The sequence below is a fragment of the Aedes albopictus genome, chromosome 1, assembly GCF_035046485.1.
Source record: "Aedes albopictus strain Foshan chromosome 1, AalbF5, whole genome shotgun sequence".
Classification (NCBI taxonomy): Eukaryota; Metazoa; Arthropoda; class Insecta; order Diptera; family Culicidae; genus Aedes; species Aedes albopictus.
This window is the reverse complement of record NC_085136.1, coordinates 3,374,988-3,394,623: the sequence shown is the minus strand read 5'-3', so window position 1 is coordinate 3,394,623 and position 19,636 is coordinate 3,374,988. Positions and strand designations below refer to the sequence as shown.

The following is a 19,636-nucleotide window of genomic DNA, read 5'->3' as shown; positions in this document are numbered from 1 at the left end:
AATCTAGTACGTTGCCTAATCTAAATCTGATTCCTTGCCTAACTCCATCTCACTTATTCTTCAATCCGATCTGAACTCATCCAAATCTTATCTCTATCCAATTCGAACAAAATCGAAGCCCAATCAAAACAAATCAAATCTAAACCACGCAATACCACGTGCCATTGTACAATTCACATGGCAATTCACAAGTGTAACCTAAATCTGAAACGTAATTAAAATCCTATCGAAATCTTACGAATAAGATTTCATCTAAAATCCAATTTCAATCCAACCTAGATTTGGTACAAATCTAAGTTGAACACACTCCGCGTCCAATTCAGTCCATATTAAAATAAATAACTTTCTAAATATGAGTTCAAAACTGATTCAGGAATCCATTTTTTTGATATTTCCATACACGCAAACTATAAATATAAGAATGTTAATTTAAAATTTTCTCAACTATGCAAAATCAAGACAACATAACAAAGAATGTTAGCATTAAGTTTTCACCTGAGACTAGTTTCGATATAACTCGATCCGAAGTCAATCTTGTCTTGTACCAGGCCCAATGTTACCCCGACTTGCGGTATCTTTTTTTTTTTAACATGAACAAATAAACTGATGATGATCGTTATTTTGTTGAGTTACACATTTATGGATGTGGCTAGCATCCATTACGTTTTGCAAGGTGACATCACGAATGAACGCTCGGTTCATTCTCTTCGTCCCTTTCTTTTCCCTCTCATAAGAATTTTGAAATTTTCTCGTGGTTTGTCTTAATTCCTATTCGTTGCCATTCTTTTCTTTCTCAGGGATAAAATTGAGGTTAACTTTCTATGCAAAACTCAATTACTATGCTCAAATCAACACAAACAGAGCTCACATATAGATGAAACTCTGTTCTGTCCATCCCTAAATCTATTACATAAGAACTCCTATCGTTACCAAATTGAATTGAATTTTCTTAGACATCCTATTGAAAAAACTCCTGTTTGATCAAAGTCCAATCAAATCGATATCCAAAATTTTAAAAAATATTCAAGCAATTCAAATTTTGCTTATAATTAACCTTCCGTAACTTGCGCGGTTGGCCACCACCGTTAGCACCACGCTAATACTGAGTACAAAAAGCGAGATTTTTTTTTAACGTGTTGTACAAAATACAACAGCGCGATCACTTCAGGGTTATCCAAAACACACAATTCTGATCAGATTTAATATCGATCCAAAACATATCGCATTCCGATAAAATTCGATTCAAAGTCAAATCAAATTGAAAACTACTCCCGGTGTTATACACATCACATCAATATCTTAAAAACAATCATGAACGCCGTTTTGTTAAGTTGAACATTAATGGATGTTGCAAGCGTCCATTATCATGCTCAAATCAACACAAACAGAACTAACGTATACATTTTTGAAACTGTTTTGTTTGCGTTTGAATCTCACACTTCAGTAACCGTATCGTGACCTCTCGCACGATTTTATATCTTTATACACACCATGACCTCTCGCATGGGTAATTGTAATCTCCTTCACGGTTATTTTTCAATGTCGTGACCTCCCGCACGATAATTTTTTTGTACGCCAGGACCTCTCGCATGGCAAACCGTGACCTCTCGCACGGACAATATTTTGAAATCGTGACCTCTCGCACGGACAATATTTTGAAATCGTGACCTCTCGCACGATACTTTTAAGGAACATGCACGCCATTTTGTTGAGTTGAACATTAATGAATGTGGCAAGCGTCCATTACCATGCTCAAATCAACACACTACCGGCTACGCATGTAGTAAACGAATCCGCCGATGCCCGCCAAAGCACAAAACGCGCACACTATCTGCGCACCAACTCGCTGTCGCAAAACTATTCATCAAACTGAAGAAGCCCACTCGCAGCTTGAGGGGCAAAGCGTTTACTCCTCTCTTTTTGTCATATTTCCATTTTCGCATGCCGTCTCATTCATACGCAGTTAAGACGATAGTATTACTTAAAGGGCTTTTCAACTACCACTGCTAGAATGTACACGCTCAACACATTCTACTTATTGCATCCAAATCTCATATACCACAGAAAGTTATTTTTAGACGCAACCCGGTTCAACTTCTCGGGTTTTAATAGAGGTGTTTGTGTGTAGTGGTATGAAACCTGTGGAACCGTGTAGCGCATCTTAATACAACGAATGGATTATGATTTATCACATTTTCTGTACCTTTTTAATATATAAATTGGTAGAAAAGGCATATCTTAATTTTTGAGCATGAGCAATTAACAATTTTTGGTAGCTTTTCTTGTTTCGCGTGAAACAATTCGATAAAAAATTCCGGTTCGATTCGAGCTATAATCCGAAAATTTGGCTAATGGGAAGCACAGAGAACAGACATCCAAGTCCAGTTCCGAAACTGTGTAAGGAATTTAACGGCCATTTGAAATCGGCAACTCAAGTGGCAATAGCGTGGCGCTGCAGTCGGTTAATTTCCCATACTAATTTAATTCACCACTTGAAATGTTTCATTTCACCACTGACTGTGGCAATATGGTGTTTGGTGGCGTTAGTGTTGTCATCGTGTATTGGTTTGCAACCTTACTCAAGTAAAGATTCAAATCCTTACACAACTTTCCGAATGAAATTTGTTCTAGCCTGGATGTCTGTTCTCTGTGTGGGAAGTGTCTTAAAAGTGAATGAACTTATTTTGCGCACAGACATACATACATACACACATACAGCCATCATCTCAAATCATCGAACTGAGTCGATTGGTATATGTGACTTGATCCTCCGAGCCTTTTTTCGAAAAATCGCTTTTTGAGTGAATATATCGCCACAGATAACAGACGTTTATGCTAACATATGCAATAGTCTTATTCGGATGACCCCCAATTGTAGAGGCGCTAGGTGAGATAAGGTGAAAATCGTTTGTTTACATCAAAAATTCAATTTTTCGTCTTCAAAATTAACTCATATTTTGCCTTCGTGGTTGCTATTTTCCATTGGAAATGGCTTCTATTATCATTAATCTCGATGTCCCCGCCGACAGACACTGGATTAGCCAGCTAACAAAAAAATCCGGAAGATAGCCCGCCGGAGGCATAGCAAGAGCTCCTCAAATTAATCACATACATTGTTCGTAAGTACCTACCTACCGGATCTAAGCGCATCTGAAAGAGATTTAAATTTTCTTTTCAAAAAGTGCTCGTTTGTTTCGCTACGATGCGGAATTCGATATGAAATATGGTAACGTGCCTCTTGAGCCGACCTACTGATGGTAAGGTGCATGAGTATGAGTAAGGTATATGGTTTTTATAGTTTTTACAAATGTTTTGAGTTAAATTTTGTTCTACTGTTATCTGTGATATAGCCTTTCCAGTACACTTAATGTACGAGAAAGGCAAAATGTTTCGAACAAAAATAAAACTTAGCTCTACAGCTTCTAAGTATACACGATTATAGGCATAGTAGAAGGGAAAAACTATCAAGGGCAATGAAGCAGTCACGAACAGTAATAAACTTTCAAACGAAAGTCCAAACAAAAAAGAACACCCTACGTGTGCACGTTCCGACGGCTCAGTTATTTTATTCTCGTTAGTTCATCGATCACCGCACTGCACTGGATGTGACAAAAAGCTTCAATGGGTTGGGCAAGAGACCACGAGACCACCACCAGCCAGCGGGAAGTTCAAGAGATTCCTAACAAGTGATAAGCCATGGTGCTGTTTGTCTCAAGGTTGCTATTTGCCATTGAGTGGTCTCCGGTCCGGATTGTGACCCGTTATGAACTTACGAGGCTTCGCTCCTGCTCGCTTCCACACGGGTCAATTCATTTCAAATCGTAAAACAAACAATGCTTTTCCATCCTCGTGCTCTCCTTTTCCCTCAGCTTTGATTGTGATGATGTGCTGGACTGGAGGAGACGCATGGTTTTCGGAATGGAAAGCGCACCCCACAGCAGGATTTTACAGTCCAACGTTTAAATACTTTTGCACCCCATTATGAACAGCGATTGTGGCGCATCAAAGTGGTTTGCAAGGGGACGTGAAAACAACGACGTAGATAGTAGGTAGGTCAATGTCCATTTGCGGGGATGATGATGATCTGTTAACGGTGCAACGTTTGGACGGTGAACTGCTGGTTTGGTGGATGAGCGTTCGGTGATAGCTGGCAGTGAAAAATGGTCCGAACCAGACCCAAACCCAAGTATATTTATTTTGATGTTTGAGAGATAAAAATAGCGTAAATCAATTTAATTTATGATTGTCATACGATAAATTGCATTCATCTATTTAAATGAAGGACCAAGTTGAGCCAAGTGATTTAAGCAGTAAAAAATAAGTTTCACGTTACAATAAGTTAATGAGGGTCCATATAGCTACAACTGTAACGGCGTCAGTATTCAGCATGACCATGCTGAGAGGGATGGGTTCGATTTCCGGGCGATCCGGGAGCTTTTCGTACAGAAAATTTCCTTTACTTCCTTGGGTATAGCGTATCTTCGTACCTGCCACACGATATACACACTGAGAAAACTGATCTTAAGAAGGTTATAAGTTTGTCTTATGAAACTTCGACATAAGAAAAAAGTTATTAAATCATTTTATAAGACATCTTATGAAATGTTTTAGCGCAAAAAAAAACATCGCAACCTGGAATCGAACCAAGGACTTCTGCCGAGAGAGAGATCGGAGAGCGCGTACTTCAGTCACGCGCCCATCGACGCACACTGGAGTTACAGGGTCCATTTCCTGGCCAAAAAGTTTTAACACGTTTTTATGGTGTATTATGTAGGTACTAGCGATAAAATTTTGAATTTTGATATTGATTATGCATTTTGGATTATAAATAGCCATATTAATCCACGTAAAGGCCAGAAATGATTTCTTATAACTTTGGTAAGAGCAACGTATGTTTTCACCCCCAAAAGTCACTTGAATCGTCATTTTTTTATTTTTTTGAGCACAGCGAACTGAAAAATAATTGGGGTAATTTTCCAATTGTTGCACAGCTAAAAACTCGCCTATTATTGCACACTCCATGTTATTCTTACGAGGTGTGCAATAATTGGCGAATTTTTAGCCGTGCAACAATTGGAAAATTACCCTATATTTCGATAAAATTCATTGTTTGGAAACACGGCCTACCTCGTTTCAGAGTAATTCTCCCGGAATTGTGAGTGAAATTCATTTTTTTTTCATCAGTGGAGATAACGTGTTTATGTCTTCAGCGAAGTTGTAAGGAATGTCATTATTAGAAAACTTATTGAACAATTGTTCTATCTGCTCAATTTTAAGAGATACGAGACATTATTTGTGAACGACCCCTTAAAATCAGTTCATGCATTGTACCGTTTCCGAGATATTTTTGTGATTCCCAATTCAATTTGAAGTAACTTCAATGGTGCCCTGAAAAACACATCAAAACTCAAAAATTCATCATGGAATGAACTTACACATAAACTTACACCTAAAATAAATTTGAACTTACACATAAAAATAAATTTGTGGAGTACTTAGTGAAAAACTCAATAAGTTTAGCTATAAAAAACATTATGTATATGAACATCAGGGTGTCCCAAAATAGAAAAAAGTGTCAAAAAGTTAACTTGCTCACCCTTAGAATGATAGATTAGGATCTTAGAAACAATAGTTCCATACATGAAAACTTAATCAAAAAATATTTAGAGGTTGCACGCATCGGTTTTATGAAAAATGGACGATTTTTGGTATTTTTACCAAAAAAAATGCTAATATGAGGTGAAAAATAAAATAAATCAAAGTCATCAATCTCAGTAAATCATAGTTCTGGGTCCCGAAAACAAAGTTTGGAGGGAGTTTAGGTCACCAAAGCTGATTTTATATATTTGGCAAAGGTTAAAATATCAAAAAATCGCGATTTTTTTCACCAAATTTTTCAAAAATGCTCAATTTATAAGGGTTTCGAAATTTTTCATTGAACATATATTCTTTACGGTGCATCAACATAAGATTACATGCTACGCATAGTGAGCTCTTTGTTTGAGTTGTTTTAATTTTTTTAAACAAATTTTGAACACAACAGTTCTAGATACATAAAATTGCTAGTGCATTGCATGCATTTAGGCGTTTATCGGTGTTTGGAGATTTTTGTTCCAATTTGCAAAATTGATTCCATTTGAGAGATACAAGACCAGATTTGTATTCTACTATGATATGTCTACAGAGAATAAGTGGCCATTCATTAAAAAAATAGTCGAAACGAAGTTGTTATACATATCAAAATTAAACATAAATTGTAACTCAAAACTAGTAGGTGAAAATTTCAAAATGATCTTTTTTTTCGTCTGGTACTTTCTGGTACCCATTCTCTTGCAATTCACAAAGGATATGTAGGGTCTTGTACCATTTGGGCAGGTGTACCTATTTTGGGCACTTGCCGCTATAACTAAGTCAATGTCAAACCGATTGATTTGAAATTTTGTATCGAGTTCAAACTCTGTACAAAAAATTCAATCGGTTTAACATTGACTTAGATATAGCGGCAAGTGCCCAAAATAGGTACACCTGCCCAAATGGTACAATATCCTATTATATTTTATTGTAATTTTATCCAGATCGCGGAATGCTGCAGAATCTGAAAACTTTTTGAATGCTGAAAATGGTTAAAAATTGACAAAAATCATGATTTTGAAAACGCTTCTGTAAGAGCGCAAAATAAATGAAATCAGGTGCAGTTTTTTGTTTAAATGATACACCTTAATCACGAGAACTGGCTAACATACTCTATTATTTTTTCAATCTGTCGATATTGTGATAATTGAAGTACCTCCGATGAGTTATGATACAAACGAAAAAAACAGAGAAGAAAATCATCAAATTCAGGCATTTTTTCTTGAAAAAATATGCATCCCAAAATGTTTTATTGATTGCCACATGATGAAGCAATACTTCGTTCATCTTCAAAAAATATTATGCTTTGGAAAATCAAAAAAAAATTGACTTATGGACAGGAATTTGGTCCATTTACGCCTATGTGCGACGCTTCTGAAGTTAGGGTAGCTGGTGCTCAATAAGAAGCTTGATTTTTTTTTTCTGGAATAACGTTTCATAGATGTCTTATGATTTTCTTAAGAGCCTTCTTATTCTTATATTACGAGAATTTTCATGTGACCGGTCTAATGAGTTTCTTAAAAAGTGTTTGCCTCAGTGCACACGAGAACGCTTGGGAGTATGCAGCTTTCTAGGAAATAAGTGACTTCTTTCGAAAGACCTATTTTCATGAGTGCGGCCATTTGGCCGAATGCCGTTTGGCCGAATATTGATCGAAATAATTGAGAGAATTTTTTTTCTCATTCTTGCTGCCTGTTGGTGGCAGTAGCTCCTCCTCTCTGGAGCCACCAATTGGCAGCACGATTGATGTGGTGTTGCTATTGCGGTAGGATTAGACCCAATACTTACTGATTCCAGCAGCACTCTTGTCCACAGTTATCGCAATGATGTCTTTTCACGGTACCGCTGCGAAGGGATACGGTATTACATTTTACGTTCTTTTAACGTTATTTTAGGTAATCGGTTTTTTTCCGTGGAGATAGCCAAGGAACTCAAGGAAATATCGATTACGAAACTTCCTGAACCGACCAGCAGTCGAACCCTCAACATTATCATACACATAATACACATGCGTTTATCGTTATGTGGGCTTATTTTTAACCCATTAACGGCTAGATTATACCACAATCACAGTATATGTCTGATTTCTTCTGGAGTATCTCAAAAACATGAAATAGAGTTAAGTATTGCAGTCATTCAAACGGAAATCTACGGTAAAATTTTCGTTTTAATGCACAGTGGGGTATATGTACATGAAACGTTGAAAAAATATTATTCCAATTTTTATGTAAATCTGTTTTAGAGGACAATGATGCAATAAAAAGTTGATATTCCCATGATAGAAAATTTATAGTTTCAAATGTTCCAGAAATGGATTATATTAGTAATTGCTAGAAAAAAACTACTAGTTGTTTATGAACGAATAGTTTTCAACATTTTTTAGGCATTTCGCAGAGCGAAGCGAGCACGTGGCTCACCCTTTGCCACCACACACCGATATCTTCTTCTTCTTAATGGCTCGACGTCCTCACTGGGACTTGGCCTGCCTCGCTTCAACTCAGTGTTCTTTGAGCACTTCCACAGTTATTAATTAAAGGGCTTTCTTTGCCTGCCATTGCATGAATTTGTATATTGTGAGGCAAGTACAATGATAAGGGAGGGGGAATCGAGAAAAATTTTCCGACCGGAACGGGAATCGAACCCACCATCTCCGGATGGGCGATCCATAGCCTTAACCACTAGGCTAACTGGAGACCCCATCTCTTGTACAGTGCAAAAAAATCATCCTTAGCACTTGTCATTCGGAAAATTCAAGTGCTTGCAAGTGTAAAGGTCCGCCTCATTAACGTTCTGTTCGTATTTCACGGCTCACGGTATTTACAGCTGTGGTTGTATGGGGCCGAGTCCTTTATGTACACTTGTGTCACAGACGGATCAAATTACGACACAATCGAATAATTGGCTTTCATGTCCAGAAGAAAAAAAAATATTCGCATGAAGTAGAGCTGATTGGGCTGTACGATATGATGCCTTATGCCTGATTCCCGAGATACAGCAGCTAAGATTTTTTTAAACTCACTAGCGCCACCTCGCGGATAAACCTACAACCAACTAGTTCACTATCCGTTAGCTCTTGATGTCCTGATAAACTTTGTCGGAGACGGAATTCTTGTATGTAGCCTGATTCTCGAGATACAGCACCTGAGAATTTTGGGACTCACTAGCGCCTCCTAGCGGATAAACCTAAAACCAAATTGTTCACTATCGGATAGCCCTTGATGTTCTGATCAACTTTGCTGAAGACGAAATTCTCTATGTAGTCTGATTCTTGAGATCTCTCTCTCTCTCTCTCTCTTCTTGGCGTAACGTCTTCACTGGGACAAAGCCTGCTTCTCAGCTTAGTGTTCTATGAGCACTTCCACAGTTATTAACTGAGAGCTTCCTCTGCCAATGACCATTTTGCATGTGTATATCGTGTGGCAGGCACGAAGATACTCTATGCCCAAGGAAGTCAAGGAAATTTTCTTTACGAAAAGATCCTGGACCGACCGGGAATCGAACCCGTCACCCTCAGCATGGTCATGCTGAATACCCGTGCGTTTACCGCCACGGCTATATGGGCCCTTTTAATTGATTCTTGAGATACAGAAGTTTAATATTTTGAGGACTCACTAGCACCACTTAGCGGATAAACCTTAAACCAACTAGATCGCTAACGGATAGCTCTTGATGTCCAGATCAACTTATCCAGATTTCATGAACCGAATGCTATGATTTTTTTAGCATTTGGCATTTCTTACCGATTTTGGCAACACGAGGTATAAAATTCACCAAATTGGGGTGTTGCCAAAGTCGGTAATTTTTTTTATGTATTCTTTTCAACTTTTATGCGTCAATTTGGCTTATGTTATAAATATGGACCACAGACAAACAAACGTCTTACTCTACCCACTTCCAATCGTTTCCCTTTTTATCGGACTATTCAAATATTTTGTAGTTCGCAAATCTCTCGCTCATGGCGCTCGCATCGTGTTTGCTCCTGTTTGACGTTTGCTCACTACCGCCATCTACTCAGTGGGTTTGCGAAACATAACATAATTAGCATTGGGCGAGTATACTTTTATGACGATGGTTTTAATCGCACTTTGTTCCAAGTGATACGTCTGTTTGTCTGTGTATGGACTATTCACAAGTAATAAAACGATCCCCGTCGAGTCGAATCAAGTACAAGACACTATTAGAAAAATATTTGGGTTCTCATACAAAAAATCTTACAAGGGGGGGGTGGTGGTGTTGAAAAATCGTAAAAATCCTCTTACGTATTAAATGGACACCCCCATGCTACAAAAATGATACAATATGCTTCAAGTCCGTTATATGAAATTTATCAATGATTTCAGCAGTAATAAAGGGTGGTACGGTCAAATTTTGGTCATACAATGTTTTTATAACTTTAGACTGCGTACACCAAAATAGCTGATTTTTGGACCAGTAATGGTACATTGTATGCAGTTTATACCATAAAATTGTCATCAAAATCGGTTTAGTATTTGCGGAGATATTGTTGAATCCTGAGATCTGTAATTTTAAAGTTTTGTACAAAGAGAATTTAAAAATAAGAACACATTTTTACTGTTTTATCTATATAACCAGAAAAAGTTAACCGATTTCATTGAAAATTTTTCTGTTCGTAAAGTATGCATGTCAAAATGTTGTGTAAAAAAATCATTCAATTTTATCTAGCCGTTACAAAGTTATATTTTTTTTAAGTGGCATCTGGTCAGTTTTTTTCATATTCAAACTGCTACAACTTTAAGAGTATTCATACAAAATGGCTCAAAATTTAACTAAGAACATATTTTTATAATAGTATTGTACTGTAAAATTTTCATAAGAAACGGAGCAGTATTGGTATTTCTATAATCAAAATTGTGCTTTACTGTCCTTAAATTGCCGAAAATTTACTATGGAGCGCTTTGAACAAAATTTAAACAAGGCAGGTCGTTGGTTTTATCTATATATCAACCATTACTTAATGGATTTTGATGAAAATTTTATGATATAAGCTACATATAATGCACCATTACTAGTCCAAAAATAAGCTGTTTTGGTGTACGAAATCTAAAGTTATATAAAAAAAAGGTGTGACCAAATTTTGACCGTACCACCTTTTATACCTATGATTTTCCAATTTATCAAGAATGATTAGAAATCCCAAAGATAATCAATCTCATGTTTCAACAACAAGTTAACATGTTTCCTGTTTTTTTTTAGATTTCATTATCCTATTTGGAGATTTACAATGAGTTGATCAGAGACTTGCTCAATCCTGGTGGTCCACTCGAGTTACGTGAAGTAAGTATAAAGAAGCAACTCTTCGGTATGACAATCACCTCGAATTTTCCTAAAATATCTAACCATAGGATAACAAAGGTAATCAACTGGTAACCGGGCTTTCGGAAATATCCACTACTTCCCGCCAAGAAGTCATCCAGCTACTGATGAAGGGAAACAAGGCCCGTACGGTGGAACCGACTGCGGCCAACCAGACCTCATCGCGTAGCCACGCCTTACTCAGTATTACCGTGCTCAATCAGACGCCGATCGGAACCAAGCAGGGCCGTCTTTTCCTAACGGATCTGGCTGGATCCGAGCGGGCCCGGAAAACCAAGAATCGCGGCAAACGTCTTCAAGAGGGCGCTCATATAAATCGCAGCCTACTGGCGCTCGGTAATTGCATCAACGCTCTAGCAGGCGGTGCTCGGTATGTCAATTACCGGGACTCTAAGCTGACTAGATTGCTCAAAGAGGCGCTCAGCGGTCGCTGCAAGACGGTCATGATTGCGCACGTTGCTCCGGAAGCAAAGCATCGAGACGAAACCAAAAACACGCTTGTCTATGCAGATCGAGCGAATCATATCACAACTCGACTGCAGAACCCAACCATCCTGGAGGAAAATCGAGAGCTGCCCATCGCACATTATCAAGGCATGGTTGCCGAACTGCGCGAAGAGGTCAGCAGATTGAAGAACAAAATGCTATCGGATCGTCCGCGGAGCGGAGCAGCCCTCCAAAGGCAACAGCAGCCGTCGGATCAGGGCAGTTCATCCGAGGAGCAGCAGAAGAAAATGGAACTCAAATATCTGAGGGAGCAAATCGTGCAAACGTTCAAGCAGCAGATGAGACTTCGGCGAAGGCTTCTGGAGGCGGACAGCCATCTGCTGGGGTTGGAACTGGATGCCGAACGGCAGCACATGGTCATCTCACACTGGCAAAGTCGGCAAGGCAAGCTGTACGATCGGATGGAAGAGGACGATGGTGAGTCGGTGTTTGTGGAGCAGTGATTTGGGATGTGTAGGAATGAATCTTAGTTCTTGTAGATTCCGATTCCGAGGGAAATTCGGCGCTGCGGTCGGCCTGGAATGAGCTATCGGCTATCGAGAAGGAGGTGAAAAGATACCGCGAAATACGGATTGCAACTGAGCATGATTTGGAGGAGTGCAGAAAGAGAGGAGTCGCGCTGGAAGATGTAAGTACTAAAAATGAAATTCATAATATCATTAACTAAGGCCTTGGCGTGTGAACGATTTCGATTTTTCTCTCAACTTTCTAAATATTTCAGTTGTCGAAATCCAAAATTTCAGATGATTCAATTTTTGACAAAAAAACGGCCGTACTTGCCGTACATCCTTGCTGGAATTTCTCTAAAGAAGATTTTATACACACATATACTGGCTATACTCATCTCAGAGCAAAATCCTACAGAAATTTCAATTGATGTATTCCCGGAAGGATTCAAGGAATAATTCTTGAAACTATTCTCGTAAAAGCCTTGAGGAAACCCTGAAGGTATCCCTGTAAAAATCCCCGACGAGAAACCCTGAATAAATTTTTGAAGAATTTCATTGAGGTATTTCCGGAGAACTCTCAAATAATGGAATTCTTGAAAAAAATGCTGAAATTCATCTGAAGAAATTTCTGGACGAATCGCTGCAATATAAAAAAAAAGTCTGGAGGAATTTAAGAAGGAATCTTTAGAGGAATTCATGGTGCATGTAAGTACCAATTCCTTTGAAGTAAGTCACAGTAACTGTTGTGCAATCAAAACCAACGCTGCCTTGACACTTCTGTGACATGTGTGGGGCTTTAAAGAATCACTGGAGGACTATTTGAGAAATTCCTGATGGAATTCCTGAGTAACTTCTGAAGAAACTACTGGAAAATTTTAAGGCAAATTTCTGGAGAAATCCCTACACAAAACTCGGAAGGAACCCAAGTAACAATGAGAGCTGAATAACAGCTTTTTCAGCCAAAATTTGGAAAATTTAGCTTAAGAGCGGCTTATTCATCTGTTATACAGCAATAATGCTTGCTGGGAAGAATTCCTGGAGGAATCCTCGAATAAGTCCTAAAACTATTGTTGTAGAAATCCCTTGAGTCACTCCCGGGAGAATTTCTGAAATTATCTTGATTTTTTTTTTTAATAATCTTTAAAAGACTTTCTGAAGGAATACCCTCAAAACATCCCTGGAAAAACTACTACAGTAGACGTTCGATAACTGCAACATGTTTACGTTTCACTTAGCGAACAAAATTCGATAACGGCAACGTCAGACAGGCGTCAACAACCCATCAATTGACGTTAAATGAACGTAAAATTCATTCGACTGTTCATTTGGGCTAACATGGCGCACCGCTTTGACGGATAGCGGTGCGATAACTGCAAATTTGTGGCACTTACCGGATTTGCAGTTAAAAAGCATTGCAGTTAAACCACTTGCACCGACCGACCATCTACTGTATAGGAATCTGTGGAGGAGTTCTTGAAAAAAAAATAAAAGAAAGATTTATTTGAGAAAAATCAACCCCAGGATATATTTCTGAAAGAATTGCGGAATGAGTTTCTGAAGGAAATTCTTTGCAGTAGCTGCAGGGGATGTTCATGAAGGATTTTATGGATTGATTTCTGTACAAATGTGTGATTGAACTCCTTAAAAGATTTCTTGGAGATACTTGTGAAAAGATTCCAAGATGAATTTCTTCGCACATTTTTTTATTTTATTTTTTTTTTATTCGTGAATTTCAACTCTAGCTTCAAGGCTCCTGTATGCATCACTCTAAAATTATCTTTAAACAATTTGATACAAACTGCTGTAGAAATTCTTTTAGAAATTATTTAGGTAAATAAAAAAATATGCATGTGATCCTGGAGAAATTCTTGGCTGCTTCCCTGGAAAAGATGATGGAAGAATTTATGGAATTTTTAAAGTAACTCTTGAATAAATATTTCAAGAAATCCCGGAAGGACTTTCTGAAGGAATTTCTGGAGCAATCCCTGGAAGAATCCCTGGAGGAATTACAAAAAGTATATCTGGAAGAATCCCTGGAGAAATTGTGGAATTCCTGGAGGTATCCCTGATTCAATTCATCTCTAGGGGAAATCCTGGAGGAATCCCTTGAGGAACTTCTGGACAAATTCCTGGTGGAAACCTTGGACGAACCCCTACAGGAAAACTTGGAGAAATCTCTAGAGGCATTCTTAGATGAACCCCAGGAGAAATCCCTGGTGAAATTTTTAGATAAATTCTAGGAGCAGTTCCCGATGAGATTCCTTAGGGAATTCTTGGAGGAATCCCTAGCGAAATTTGTGACGAAATACCTTGAGGAATTTCAGGAAGTATTCCTAGAGCAGTTTCTGGAGGGATCCCTGCAGGAATCCATGTTGAAATTTCCGTAGGAATTTCTAGTGGAATCTTAGGAGGAGTCCTGGGATATATTCCTGAAGAAATCTCTTGAGGAATTTCTGTAGGAATTTCTAAAGGAATTTCAGAAGGAATGTCTGGAAGAACTCCAGGAGGAATCCCTGGAGAAACTTCTTGATAAATTCTAGGAGGAATCTCTGGAAGAGTTTCTGCTGAAATATCTGCAGGAATTCTTGGTAAAAATCTCTGGCGAAACTTCTGAAGGGATCTCTTGAGGAATTCCAGGAAGAATTCCAAGAGAAATTTCGGAAGGAATCTCTGGAAAAAATCATGGCGGAATCCCTGGAAGAATTCTTGGAGAAATCGCTACTACTGGAGGAAATCGTAAAAGATTGCCTAGAGGAACATCTGGTCAAATTCCTAGCGCAATCTTAGGAAGAATTCCGGAAGGAATGCTTAGAGAAATCCCTTAATGAATTCTTGGAAGAATCCTTGAAGGAATTTCTAAAGGCATACCTGGATGAATGTCTGAAGGATTCCCTGGATGATTTTTTGGAGAAATTCATGGAAGAACCCCCAGAGGAACTCTGTGAAAAATGCTTGGATAATTTACTGGAGAAATTCCTTGAGAAAGTCCTGGAGGAATTCTGGAGGAATCCTTGGTGGAAGTTTTGGAGGAATTCCTGGATGAATAGCTGGAGAAATTCCTGAAAGAAGCCCTGGAGGTCTCCAGTTAGATAATTTACTGGAGAAATTCCTTGAGAAAGTCCTGGAGGAATTCTGGAGGAATCCTTGGTGGAAGTTTTGGAGGAATTCCTGGATGAATAGCTGGAGAAATTCCTGAAAGAAGCCCTGGAGGTCTCCAGTTAGCCTAGTGGATAAGGCTGTAGATCGCCAATCCGGACACGGCGGATTCGATTCCTGTTCCGGTCGGGAAAACTTTCTCGACTCCCTGGGCATAGTATATCATTGTCCTTGCCTCACAATATGCAATAGCAGGCAAAGAAAGCCCTTCAATTAATAACTGAGGAAGTGCTCAAAGAATACTAAGTTGAAGATAACGTAGGCCAAATTCCAGTCGGAACGTCGAGTCAGAAGGAAGAAAAAGAAGAAGATACCCTGGAGGAATCCCTGAAGAAATTCGCGGATAAATCTCTAAAGGAATTCCTGAAGCAATTCCTGGAGGAATATATAGAAGAATCCTTGAGGGAATCCCTGGAGGAATCCCTAGGGGAATTCTAGGGGGCATTCCTGGAGAAACAGTTTCTGGACGAATCTCTGGAAGAATTCCTGGAGAAAAGCTTGAAGGTATGTCGGGAAGAATTCCTGAAAAAATGCATGGAGGAACTTGCCTCACAATATACATATTCATGCAATAGCAGGCAAAGAAAGTCCTTCAATTAATAACTGAGCACTTCAAAAAATACTAAGTTGAAGATAAGTTAGGCCAAATTCCAGTCGGAACGTCGTCAGAAGGAAGAAAAAGAAGAAGAAGCCCTGGAGGAATCCCTGAAGAAATTCGCGGATAAATCTCTAAAGGAATTCCTGGAGGAATATCTAGAAGAATCCTTCAGGGAATCCCTAGGGGAATCTCTCCTAATCAAATTCCAAGAGGAAGCAATTTCTGGAAGAATCTGTAGAGTAGTCCCTATGCGAAATTCTGGGGGGAATTCCTAGGAGAATTCCTGGACAAATTCTCGGAGGAATCACAGAAAAACATCCTGGATGAAATTTTGAAAGAATCCTTGAGAAATTCCTAGAGCAAGCCTTGGAAGAATCCCTGAATCCCTGAAGCAGTTGCTGGAAGATTCCGTGAAGAGATATCCCTGTAAGTTTTCTTAAAGGAATCCCTGCAGGAATTCCCAGAGAAAACCCTGGAAGAACTCCTGAAGGAATTTTTGGAGAAATCCCATAAAGTACTGAAGAAATCGCAGAAAGTATTTTTGTGGAAATCATAAAGGAATCCTAAGAATAGTTCATGGGGGAATCCCTGTACCAGTTCCTGAAGAAACCCCACGAAGAATCCCGGAAGCAATCCCAAGAGGAATTCCTAAGGGAATCCCTAAACAATTCCTGGAAGATTCTTTTTTTTTTTTTTTTCATAGTGATTACGGCGGTAGCACACTGTGCTTATGTTCTAACACCGCACCCTTTCCCTACGTTTGCTTCTATGAGCCTCTATTTTTGTTTCAACACACAGAAGTACGTAGGCATATCGTGGCCCAAGTCGACACTGTTTTGGCCTGCGTTGAACAAAAATAGTTTTAATAAAAGTTTCCCCTTTTTTTCTTTTTGTCAATTGTTTTTTTTGTAGTATGGTCCATGTATTTAGTTAGGTTCTTGTCAATTTGTCAGTTATTCGAAGTAGGTCTCCAAGGTAATAGTCAATTAAGTCATTCTGATCTGTTCTATCATAGCAGCTTTAGTCTTTGCTTTATTGAAGTGTAGTTTTATTGGAAATATGCTGAATGTAGTTATTAAAAAGAGACGTCTGGAACTGTGTCCTGCTAGTTGTTTCGTCATGCACATACGTCATGTCTTAATAATGCCTAGGAGATTAACAAAAACATGTGTGTTCGGTCCGATGTCCATTGCGTAGAAAGTCAAGGAAAACAGGTTTCTTTATTGTCAGTTGTTATGTAAGCCTCGCTTGAAGCACTTTCCGTGAGAACCCTGTCATCTGTACACCAACTAATCCGTATCTTCGTACACAGCTAAATACTGTACTGTCAACCGGCGAAAAGCCTATGGTTAAATATTAAAGAATGAATAATAATGCTGTTTAGCGCATTGTTTCCTATCGCCACTATTTTAGTCTAGTCCCAACTGCAAGCTTTTTTTCCAATCTTAGCGTCAATTGTCTTCTAGATACTTCTAGATAGATTCATCGAATCAGTCGAACCCGTATGTTAAAATATAGTCGATTCTGTGCCAAATTGTTTTCTTGATTTCTACTTCTCTGTGTTCATCTCTTGTGTCCTTAAATTGTCATCGGTGAAAAACCCACAGAAACATGTAACTGAACTCCTGATATTTTTCTTTTGGTGTCATAGCACCATCTAAGAGATAAACAAAAATACGCTAAGTTGGTCAGTTGATTGTAATAAAACAAAAATTGCTTGTCAACTATTATGTATTCATCCCCCTACAAATACTATGAAAAATATTCAAATTCGTTCTGTCCTATCGGTCCTACCTCGATAAACCATGTCATTTTCTCACATGCGTGGCCTAGAAATGTCAACCTAGTCATACAAAAGTAACGTTGTTCAGTTAATAAAAAGCAGTCAGCTTTTGTCCAAAATGTCACGTCGAACGCATTGATGTCAACAATGCGTTTAAGTGTTCACACGTTAGCTTCGAATCTATCAGCACAATTAAGTGCTGCAAATCTCCTTCCCACTATTAATTCGTCGGTTGATTTTAATTGCATTATTTAAAGAAAATATGACCAACTAACATTGTAAAAAATCGAAAAAGCGACTATGACATTAATAAATTACTAATCAAAATCAACCGAGAAACGTGGGAAATAGAGCCCAAACAACATTTTGAAGACAGCTGGCTGTTAAAGGTTCCAAAACCTGTCACAAATCCCATAATACTTTTATTAGGATTTGTAACGATCATCAAAACCTTCTCAAATCCAACCGACTTGAAACTATTGCTTGGGAATAGACTCTACTGAGCCCTGGCGGATCCTCCGTGTTTATCGAGCATGTCTGATGCATATGATCAGCTATACTCCATCTGCAGCAGCCGGTTCGTGATGAACCGTTGGAGGCGCATTAAAGTGTTAAAAAGGTGATATGTTTCACTAAAGAACACTACATTACAATAATCAAAATGAAACTCCTTCACTTTAATACCGTCAACCCCTGCGAACTTGGCCAGGGCTAAACAATTCCTGGAAGATTCTGGAATAATTCCGGCAGGAGTTCCTGAAAGGACTCTTGAAGGAATTCCCTAAACGAATCCCAAGAAGAAATCCTGGAGGAATCCTTAGAGGAATTTTTAAAATAATACCTGGAGTTATTTCTGAAACAATCACAGAAGGAATTCCCGAGTGCATCCCTGGAGGATTTCTTGGGAGAATTCCTGAAGAAACCCCATGAGGAATCCCAGAAGCAATCTCAAAAGCAGTTCCTTAGGAAATCCTAGGAGAGCTTTCTTAACGAAGTCTGCAGTTGTTTCTGGACGAAGTATTTAACAAATCCTTCGATGGACTCTTAAAGAATTTTATGTACAATATGTTGAAGGAATCATTTTGAATAATATCTAGTTAAATTTTCTGAAAGACTTCCTGGAAGAAATTCCTGCAGAAATATTTGGAATAATTCCAGATGGAATTATTGGAGCAAACTCTAGCAGAATTTTTGAAGGAATATACGAAGAAATCGTTGAAGAAATCTTTGAAAGAATACCTGAATAAATATTTGAAGGAATCCCCAAAATAAAGCAATGGAACAACCACTGGAGGAAGCTCTAAAGATATCTCAGGAAAATTCCCGGTGTATTGTCTGGAGAAATCCCTAGAAGAATTTGTCTGTGCCAACAGTTAGATTAAGTTAGTTGCGAGTGCCTCCCTAGCGCGTGGTAACTCATTCTCTGTTGATTGTGCACTACCAGTAGGAACAGCTGACCGCCGCATACTATGAGCCATTTTACGAGACGTTTCGGATCAGCTGATCGCTCATTTCATGAATGAAAATTTGACAGGAGGTTGCACCCAAGCCCGTGAGTGTTAATATCAATATCACCCAAGTAACACAGCTTGTTATAAAACAGTTTAAAATTCACGTTTAAAACAGAACCAGCTGTATTTTTCCTGTATTATTTACTTCATTTCAGACACTTGTATAATCAAAACAGCGCAAAAAATGGCGGCTTATAAAACATCTTTTAAGTAGTATGACATGTATTGTAATACTCTTATGGTACTAATATTTTCTCTTAATTTAAATGTTGGATACTAATGTAGTTATCTCTCAGTAAAATAGCAGTACAAAATACTAATTTTATACAAATGCAATTATTTGGTTAGAAGAGACGAACCAGCCAAGGGCTGAAAGTCTCTCTAATAAAGACAAATCAATCAATATTTGGTTAGAAAGAAGCTCTCTTTAAAACAGTGGTCACCAAACTGCGGCCCGTGGGCCGCATGCGGCCCTCGAGATGGTTTTGTGTGGCCCGCGAACTGATTTTGAAATAAATTAGAATGTGGCCCGCTGGCGGGTTTTATGATGACAATCATAAATGTTGCCTTATCTTCGAATTTGCACGAGAATGACTATGAACTACTAAACTACTATATGATTGGTTGAGATTTTTTTTAACAGAAGTATTAATAAACTTTTGAACTT

At 38.5% G+C, this 19,636-nt stretch overlaps 1 protein-coding gene across 2 annotated transcripts in view; it reads left to right on the top strand.

The window, feature by feature from the left end:
- The window catches only part of LOC109405387 (kinesin-like protein KIF19), an 84,817-nt gene that overhangs the window by 56,886 nt on the left and 8,295 nt on the right, over positions 1–19,636 (top strand). The window contains exons 4-6 of one of the 2 annotated variants that reach the window (XM_062842989.1): positions 10,846–10,926; positions 10,995–11,889; positions 11,952–12,100. In XM_062842989.1, coding sequence (XP_062698973.1) covers positions 10,846–10,926; positions 10,995–11,889; positions 11,952–12,100 — 1,125 coding nt within the window. Of the gene's footprint in view, positions 1–10,845; positions 10,927–10,994; positions 11,890–11,942; positions 12,101–19,636 lie in introns of both variants that reach the window. The other variant, XM_062842986.1, reaches the window with a different exon arrangement.